Source organism: Triticum urartu, chromosome 3 (genome assembly GCF_003073215.2).
Source record: "Triticum urartu cultivar G1812 chromosome 3, Tu2.1, whole genome shotgun sequence".
Lineage (NCBI taxonomy): Eukaryota > Viridiplantae > Streptophyta > Magnoliopsida > Poales > Poaceae > Triticum > Triticum urartu.
The window spans coordinates 62,626,703-62,636,955 of NC_053024.1; the positions used below are offsets into that span (position 1 = coordinate 62,626,703).

Genomic DNA, 10,253 nt, shown 5'->3' on the forward strand with positions numbered 1-10,253 from the left:
CCCAGACGGACGCATGCAGACGAAATGGGTCGGCCCTTTGAAGTTGCTCTAATATAAAGCGGGAGGAAATCCTTTTCCTCAAGCGAGAGATGTAAAAAGGAGGGTAAAAGTAGTATATGCGTTTGTGATTGTGTGTTATTTTAATGAGTTGTCACCTCTCATCTTTATATGAGGTGGCTGGACTTATCATACAAGAAAGGACTCAAATCTCGTCCAAAAGATAAATTTCTAATCTAATTCGGCTAAGTAGGCCTGAAGGCCCCATACCGGGTACGTGAGGCTTCATGCTATAATATATAGGTAAATAATAGCCCTCTTTTATCTATCGTGGATGTTGCATATGACTCTGGATCGCGATGACACCAACAACAGACTTGTCCTTCTTGACGAGCTGATCGATTTCTATGCTCAACACTTTTCAATCTGATATTGTTTTGGGGATGAATTTGTGCGAAGAAAACACTAAACAATACCACAAATCCATTTTCTGGGCGCAACTGTACAAACTTTTTGTTGCATCCGGAGGTTCTGGAGCACTTTTTCCACAACCCATTGTTTTGAATACAAAAGGTGCATACGACCTTGGATTGATATGTACGCTTTAGACATTTAGGGGTGGTTTGATGATTCGTGTTGGAGTTGCCCTAGTGGTTGTGTATTTGTGCAATTCCTTCCAACCTTTTCTTTTTCTACAGGACTGCAGTCCTCCATTTTTCCAAAAGAAAAAACATTTTATCCAAGGAGGGCCCAACAAGTTACACCCACACAGTTAACCTTGCACGTGAGATGGGATGTGGTTCGGTGATATCGCCTCCGATTGCCTCTCTTTGGCGCAGAGAATCAATTCTCATGTTCGCGATCGTTCACTCGTTGGTGATGTGGTCTCGGAGATCAAAGATGGCATGTCGAATATTCTTTTTTCTCGGGTCAAGTTTATTTGTCGGCGGTCTAATGTTTTAACTCATAATTTAGCTAAATCGTGTTTGAGCTGTAATGGTCTTTGTGTTTTCACTTCTGCTTTGGAATGTATCCGAGAGACTCTTTGTAATTATGTTGCTTGATTAATAAAGTGCCGACGTTTTCTAAAAAAAACAAGTTACACCCACACGTGCTAATGGATGATAGGTACACTGCCAATTAAGTCAAAGCATCGCGTGGAAAAAGTGACGGTTATGTGGCTGCGGCGCACAAACAAACAAATCCGGCATGGCATGGAGCGAAATTTCAAACCAAATTGCACATCAAGCTATGACTGAACGACGATGAGAACTGAGCATCGCTCCAGTCAACAGTCAACACCAGTACAGTGCACAGTACAGAGCCCATCCGAGAAGGCAGCCTCGCCAAGTTAGTTGTCAATCATATATTGTGCTAGCTAGCCTCGAGTCAGATACCAAGCTCTACTCTAGCTTCGCGACGTACCATGGCCGTGGGTTTCGCTGGCGGCGGCGAGGACCAGAGGCAGTACGGCGGGAGGGTCACCGCGTTCGCGGCGCTCTCATGCATCACGGCGGCCATGGGCGGCGCCATCTTCGGCTACGACATCGGCACCGCGGGCGGGGTGTCGTCCATGGAACCGTTCCTGAGGGACTTCTTCCCGGACGTGCACCGGCGGATGCAGGCCGGCGCCGGCGTCGGCAACTACTGCAAGTTCGACAGCCAGCTCCTCACGCTCTTCACCTCCTCGCTCTACGTCTCGGGGCTCCTCACGGCCGTGCTCGTCGCGTCGTGGTTCACGGAGAGGCACGGGCGCCGGCCGTCCATGATCCTCGGCGGCGTCGCGTACCTAGGCGGCGCGGCGGTCAGCGGGGGCGCCGTCAACGTCTACATGGCCATCCTCGGCAGGGCGCTGCTCGGCGTCGGCCTCGGGTTCGCCAATCAGGTCACAAGAAGAAATTTCCTACATATTTGATCGTAAATCGTAATCTACGTGGAAAAATATACTGACGGTTTTGATGGCAGGCAGTGCCACTGTACCTGTCGGAGATGGCGCCGGCGCGATACAGGGGAGCCTTCAGCAACGGCTTCCAGTTCAGCCTCTGTCTCGGGGCTCTCGCCGCCACCGTCGTCAACTATGGCGCCGAGAAGATCAAGGCTGGCTGGGGCTGGAGGCTCTCGCTGGGCCTAGCCGGCGTCCCCGCCGTGCTGCTCATCGTCGGCGCGAGCTTCCTGCCGGAGACGCCCAACAGCCTCGTCCAGCAAGGCAAAGGCCGTGGCGAGGTGAAGGCGCTGCTCCAGAAGATCAGAGGCATAGACGCCGTCGACGAAGAGCTGGACGACATCGTCGCCGCCAACGCAATGGGACAGGCCGGCGACAACGGCCTGCGCCTCATCCTGTCGCAGCGACGGTACCGCCCGCAGCTTGCCATGGCCGTCCTCATACCGTCCTTCACGCAGCTCACCGGGATCAACGCCATCGGCTTCTACGCGCCGGTGCTGCTGCGCACCATCGGCATGAGCGAGAGCGCGGCGCTGCTCTCCACCATCGTCATGGTCATCGTCTCCTCCGCGTCTACCTTCGCGTCCATGCTCCTCGTCGACCGCTTCGGGAGACGCACGCTCCTCGTCCTCGGCGGCGTCCAGATGTTCCTCTCCGAGGTGCTCATCGGCGCCATCATGGCCGCGAAGCTCCGCGACGAGGGCCAGGTCAGCAGGACCTACGCCGTCGTCCTCATCTTCCTCATCGGCGTCTACTCCACCGGCTTCGGCTGGTCCTGGGGCCCGCTCAGCTGGCTGATACCGAGCGAGATCTTCCCGCTGGAGGTCCGGTCCGCCGGGCAGAGCATCACCGTGGCGTCGGGCTTCGTGTTCACCATCCTCGTCGCGCAGTACTTCCTGGCCATGCTGTGCCGCTTGAAGGCGTGGCTGTTCTTCTTCTTCGCCGGGTGGATTCTGGTCATGACGGCGTTCGCGCACCTCTTCTTGCCGGAGACCAAGGGGATGCCCATTGAGCAGATCGGGAACCTGTGGGGGAAGCACTGGTACTGGAAGAGAGTTGTGGGGGTTGACCAAGTACACGACGGTCAGAAGCTCTGAAGTGCTTCCACTTTCTTTTCCAGTAATTCATCTCTTTCAGGCCTTATTCGATTGAGAGGGTTTAATCGAATAAGGTCTCAATGGGTTTCATCAAGTGTAAAAAAGAATACGGATTTCGTAAGTGGAAATATAAACACACACAAATTCGTGTTGTAATATTCAGACACATAACCTTTTCCAATAAAGAGAGTATATATTAATACCAAGGAGATACCAAGGATATATTCAATTACGGATTAGAGTTTTCACCCCTGAAACTCAAGACCCGGTACTCAAACAAAACCACCTAACCAATGTTGCCATGTGCTGCCACCACCTGCATCCGTCGTCATCGCACATCCTTGCAGATGCACAATCCTGACGTGGACCTAGCCACACAACTAGAACAATGCCCGCGCAAAGATATGTTGCCGAGCAATGCATAGGGGTCTGTTTGTTTAAAGAGTTAAATCTGAAGATTCAATTAGGTCAGTTCACAATTCAACTCCTTCAATTTTTAAAAAGTTAGGGTGCATAGAAGAAGTTAAACGGGATTGCTAAATCTCAGTCGACTCTGACATAACGAAGTCTTAGTCGATGATATATTCCTACGATCTTACATGAAGACCCGTGCAAAGTTTTCTTTTAATTTATTTTTTGTATATATTGTCTCACTTGACTAAGACTTAGTTAAGTCTGAGTCGACCGAAGATCTAGCGACACCTGAAGTTAATTTACAAGGAATCGGCTAGAGACGCTAGGTCAACACTATTGCCAAAATAATAAAGAGTTCATGCTACAGAGAAGGAGAAAGTGTGCGTACTCCATACCATTACATCATTCTACGTTTAATTCTCACGATGTAAGGAATGAACAAATCGAATTGAAACGAGCGGTCAACAAACACACGGCCTGCCGAAACAAGACACAAACACACGAGTGCCATGCATGCACAAACGCGCGTGCACATCAGCCGCGGCAGCCATTTTTGGCGTGGCATCCGCGCGAGTAGGGGTTGGCCTCCTCCGGCATATACGCGCCCGTCACCTTGAGCACGCGCGCCGTAGTGGTCTCCGGCTGCGTCGCCTCCGTCGCCGCCGCGTGGGACTCCTGCAGGCCCGCCATCAGCAGGCAGCCGGCCAGCAGCAGGGCCGCCAGCCCCAGACGCACGCGCGTCGCCTTGCTCTCCATGAACGACCAGAGATCGATCGGTGTAGCTACTAGCTAGCGTTCTGATCAGTTGCCTCGCGTCTTCTTGGTTTCTGTTTCAGGTTCAGCGAGTTGGGGCAGGGAGGCTTTTCTAGGGGCTTTGCTTCATCGGCCTAAAGATAGATACGGATGGGAGGGAACGTCGGGACTGGATCTCATTTTCATTGTGTTCAAAAACACTCGTGTGTCTATTTATAAGCAAGGAGGCCAGCTATGTTTGGTGCGTACAGCCTTCTGCTTCGATTTACGGGTTTCATTTAGGCCATGCTTTGTACGACTATCTTTAACAATAAATCTACATGTACGGGTGTTTTGTAGAACCAATCCCCACCCCCCTATTAAACCAATGCCACACACAAAAAAAATGTCCATTATTAAAGAGGAGTTGGTCGTATATGCATGAACACCGTTTTACCTCGAGCAACGAAAGGGAGGTGCCTACTCTTACTAAGATCGTCCCTGCTGACTAGGATTCGTTATATCTGGATTGTCTGCTGCAAGCCTTGTCCACAGGTGTGTCGGACCATGCATGCGCCACTCCACTTGGCATTGAGCGTCGTTTTTTTGCTAAGAGGAGTTTTGGATTTGACCTCTTTTGGTCCAAGTTGGAAGGCTTTGAGGACGTGATCAAGGAGGCTTGGGTGTGTGGCGCGTGAATTGTGGATCCTTTCAAGCGCTTGGATGCCTTGCTTCGCAACACTGCTAAGTACTTACAAACATGGTGACAAAGGAAAATGGGGAATATTAAAATTCAATTGGCCATTGCCAAATTGGTGATCCTGAAGCTGGACGTGACGCAAGAATCTAGAATTCTCTCGGAGGACGAAACATGGTTGCAGAAAAACCCTGAAACTGGTTGTGTTAGGCTTGGCTTTGCTACAACGAACTATTGAGCGACAAAGATCCAAGATCAGGTGGCTTGGAGAAGGGGACGCTGATAGCAAGCTCTTTTCACGAGGTTGCTAATTAGAGGTGCGCTAAGAATTTTATTTGGCCATCAAGGTGGGTAATTAGGTGATTACTGACCAGGAAATAATAGTGGAGGTGTTCTTGAACGCTTACGAGGATCTCTTTGGTATGGTGGGTACTCATGACAGTACCTTGGACCTACATTACTTCCGAGTCGAGGAGGTGGACCTGAATGAGCTAGATGTCATTTTCACGGAGGAAGAGCTTTGGAGTGTGACCAAGGAGATTTCGCCGGATCGCACTTTCGGTCAGGTGGTTTCATCGAGGTGTTTTGTCAGAGAGCTTGGGGAATTATCAAGCATGACATCATGGTTGCCCTTCTCAAGTTGTATGTGGGAGATAGAAGGGGCTTCACCAAGCTCGGCAAGGTATTGATCGTGCTTGTCCTGAAGAACCCGGGCGCCTCGCATATAGGAGATTGTCGCCCCATTAGCCTAACTCATAGTGCCTCCCAGTTGTTTGCCAAGTTGCTCGTAAATAGGGCGAGACTAAGGGTGGGAGATATTGCTAGTGCCAATTTAATGTACATGGACGTCGCTTAGAGGGGGGGGATAGGCACTTTAAAACAAATAGAGTTTTGGCTTGAATAAGCTTAAAGAAGGTGACAAGAAGAGAAACTTATTAGTTCGTCATAGCCAACTTATCATTCCAATGAGAGATCGGCGGAATAAAACTTGCGTTTAATTTACCAAGCACAAAACCTAAATAGATTAGGCTCAACTATGTGCACCAAAAACTTATGCTAAACAAGATAAACAATTATGTGATAACAAAATTATAACTTGAAGCACAAAGGCTATCAAAAGTAAGTGCATAAGTGAAGGGTTCGGGTAAGAGATTCGGGTAAGAGATAACAAAGAAATGCGGAGACGATGATGTATCCTGATGTTCATACCCTTGCGGATGCTAATCTTCATTGGAGCGGTGTGGCCGCACGATGCTCCTCAAGCGCCGCAATGGCTCACTGTATTCTCCTAAAGCCCTCGCACAATGCAAGGTGCCATGACTCCACTAAGGAACCCCTGAGGGCGGTCACCAGACCTTGTCACGACAGATGCCCTAGTGAAAGGACTTAGGTGTGGAGCCATCGCAACGTGGGTTAGCTTGAAGGGGTTGGACAAGACAAAGGAAACAAAGAATTTCCCTAGGTTCGACCCCTCACAATGAGGTGATAGCCTACGTCCTGCTTCTAGTTGTATTGCTTAAGTTTCGATTACAAGGGAGCAAATACACTTGACCTAGATATCGATCAATTGATTCTTGAGTTAACCCGTCGTCGGTTCTCGCCTTTATATACACAGGTCGAGGTCCGGCGGTTTACAAGAGTCCAGGTCGGGTCACACAACGTAACCGACTCCGGCTCTAATTCCCTTGCCTTAGAGAGCAAGTCCTCATCGGATGGCTCACACCTTTGGGTCTTGAGTCGGCTCCGGGTCTTCGGCCTCCAATAAGCCTGTTTATGAACCGCCGTCTTCACGTCTTGTCTTCTTGGACCTTCTTGGACCCCTTGCTATAAGTCGCCAACGGTGTAACCCGACCCTTCCTGGGCGGGTCACACTGAGGGGTTATATCCCCAACATTAGGCTCCAGATTGATTTAAACCTGTTCATGTCAATCTTCATCCTTTGGCTGACGAATCTCTTAAATCTTTCAACGTTGAACTTAACAAACTTTCTTACCCCGCCATAACGAAAGGTGACGTCATGTCATTAATCTCAGAAAAAATGCTATGACATCAGAACAGATCTTTGCTTTAATCAGTCATCCCGAGAATCGAGGTGTCTCTGTCGTTGAGATAATGAGCACGCCTCCTCGATTTCCACGCCTGCCATTTTAGGGCCTCTTTGATTCGTAGGATTTTAAAACGTAGGAATAGAAGAAGTATAGGATTGAAGTGCCATGCCCACTTGAATCCTATAGGATTAGCAATGAGTGTTTGATGGCACAGGAAAAACAAAGGAATTATAAAAAGAGGTTGGAGTGGATGTTAGATTTCCTATGAAATGTAGTACAAAAGATTTCATAGAAAAAAAATCTTATGGGATTCAATCCTATGAATCAAAGGACCAACATAGAAAAAAATCCTAAGGATTTCAATCCTCTAGAAATCATATAAAATTCCATTGAATCAAAGGAGCCCTTACTATTCACTTTTTCCCCTTATAAAAATAGGTAGGGGGGTCCTTTTTCACTTTTACCCCTGTCCCTCTCTCTTCTTCGTCTTCCTCGCGCCGACCACTGCCGCACGAGCTCTGCTGCCGCCGTCGACCTTCTCCAACAGCTCCAACCTAGCTGCTGCATCAACCTGACCTTGACCAGAGATCGCGGCGTCACTCCGCTGTCCGTTAAGCACCACCAGGTACTCGCTTCTCCTCATTTCCAATCTGCATTAGGCTGCCCTAGTTCGTCGGGGGACGCTGTGTTCGTCCAAGTTCATCATATCTTTTCCATCTATGCTTAGTTCAATCCAAAAGCAGTACTGAAGTTGTGCGGTAGCGGTTCTAGCATCTTCTTCCAATCGTAGATGTATCCCCTTTTCCTGAGATTCATTCCCAGCTCACATGTTTTTCCACTGCCATATTTAGGTTTAGTAATTATTCATCCTTTTCTAAACTACCAAACGCATACGCCTGCATTCGCTACATTTCATATCGGGCCGACCCACGGAGGCTTGTATGGTAGAGTCTCTGTTCCGGTATTAGGAAGGTTCTAGAACCTTCCCTGAACCATTTTTTCTTTTTAACTCTTCTATTTTTTCTATCGTCTATATTTTTTGTTTTTCCTTTTTATTTTTCCTTTTTTGCTTTTTTCTTATTTTATTTTTCATTTTATTTTTTTATACTTGTTTATTTTTTTCCTTTTCATTTTGCGAACATCTTTCAAATTCTTGAACATTTTTTAAGTTGTGGATTTTTTAAAATCATGAACATTTTTTGTATTTGCGAACATTTTTTGAAATCATGAACATTTATTAAATTCTCAAACATTTTATAATAATTCATGAACATTTCGTTGAGATCATGAACATTTTTTTGCAAGTTCTCAAACATTTTTCTGAAACACATGAACATTTTTTAATCGACAAACAATTTTTGAAATTTGGGCATGATTTTTAAAATTCACGAACAGTTTTTAATTGATGAATTTTTGTGAAATTTTGGAACAAGTTTGTGAACATTTTGAACAATTTTAAAAATTTATGAACATTTTTGGACTATTCAAACATATTTTCGAAATCATGAATTTTTTTATTTCCCAAACTTTTCTTTGAAATCATGAACTTTTTTTAATATCTATTTTTTTTCAAAATCACAAACATTTTTGAATCCACAAACTATTTTGGAATTCACAAACATTTTATGATATCTCAAACATTTTTTTTTCAAAATTGCATTTAAAAAATGGAAGCTTTTTGAAATCTCAGATTGTTTTAAAGAGTAAAAAAATGAAAGAAAAGGGGGCGTCCCACCCCGCACATTGGTTGGCCAAAAAACACGTGCGGGGGAAGCGGGAGGTGCGCTTTCCTTCCTATTCAATGCATAAGTCGCTGAATAGGAGCTCCCATATGTAGCTAGGGAGGAGGCTGCAACCGGCACCAGGCTCTTCTCTCCCACCTCCGTCTCTCTTCTTCGATCCCTTTCATGCTGCCCCTGCATATCGAATTAGCTACCTCAAACCCTGTAATCTTGTTCTGTTGATTGGTTAGCAAGTGAGACGCTAACACGAATGGTAATTGAAATTCATATATTATATGACCAGACACCACTCCCTAAACAAGACCCATACCTAATTTTAATTGCAGTTGATCAATTATCAATGTTGCATGAGCAGTAAACCAGTTATACACCAACATAAAGTGGAAACAAACGGTTGTCCAAAAGAAGAGCTACAAAAGGGTTTGGCAAAGTGATAATAAAAGTGCAATCTCTCTGATCACTTTGGCAAATTGTTATCTTGACGGCCTTTGTTCTATAAAAAAAATTTAAAGTGCAATCGCGATTGAGGTGGCTGGTTCCCATGATCGTTTCATCAAGTTTTCATTCAAAAAGAAAAGGCGACTCTAGCCTATCCAGAAGGCGCGCAGGACGTGAAAAGATATATCAGATCCTCTCTTTGAAACAATGGAAGTCAGGCGTACAAGTTGGAGTAGATGCACATGAAGATCTCATGTGAGTTCTGACAAGGTTATTATCATCGTGTTAAGCAAACAGAGTAAAGGTTATTATCATCGTGTTAAGCAAACAGAGTGGTGTTGCCTCTAGCGACTTATTAGCAGTGGTCTCCAGTGAGTCCAGTCCCTGAAACAGAACACTATCGGTCAGCTGTGCACCTGGGCACTCCAAGTTCACAACCAAAATCTATTGTCGAGTGATTATGGCAAGGAGAGCCCGTTCTGGTGCCTACCCTGTTCGTCTGTTCACAAGTCAAAGGGAAAACTGTCTCATTTCCTGACTTTCACATCACATGTTCTGACGATCACAGGCAGTCGAGAAATGGCATCGATCGGAAAATTGTCAGGTTTGAGCTTGAACAGTGTGAATGAAGTTGCTGGTCAGATGCGGAAGGAGAGAGAGCCCGACACTGCTCCTCATAATGACTTCCCTTAACCAACAACAGTAGGCGTCGTGATTATATTCTAGTCAACGAATCTTGTGAGCAGACAGTGGTCACTCGTGCCGGTTTCAGATTTTGGTTCCAGAAATATTTGCAGCCCCACTTTTTTCGATTTATTGTAAAATTTATCTATGTGTGCCTACTGAAAGTGCTGAAACATTTAGGCACCTACTGAAATAACTGAAACTTGCCAATTTTTCGCTGAAATTTCATGGAAAACCAGAACCATCACGTCATGTCTTATAGGCTGCTGTGCGTATATACTACACTACAGTATAATCAATAGTACATTCATACTAATGGTTTGGCATGGCATGATTCTTTCCACATACATATACCCGACTCATGGCACACTCATACACGCCACCTCACCCATTGGCCGAGTCCATGCCAATCCGACACCGAGATTTCCCCTATATTATCCCCATAGTGGGGTACGGTAACCA

At 46.4% G+C, this 10,253-nt stretch overlaps 1 protein-coding gene across 1 annotated transcript; it reads left to right on the forward strand.

The window, feature by feature from the left end:
* Nucleotides 1-1,348: 1,348 nt before the first annotated feature.
* LOC125547973 (hexose carrier protein HEX6-like) lies at nt 1,349-3,268 on the forward strand. The gene is made up of 2 exons (XM_048711694.1): nt 1,349-1,882; nt 1,963-3,268. The coding sequence occupies exons 1-2, from the start codon at nt 1,424-1,426 to the stop codon at nt 3,034-3,036; spliced, it is 1,533 nt and encodes a 510-aa protein (XP_048567651.1). The 5' UTR covers nt 1,349-1,423; the 3' UTR covers nt 3,037-3,268.
* Nucleotides 3,269-10,253: the final 6,985 nt, after the last annotated feature.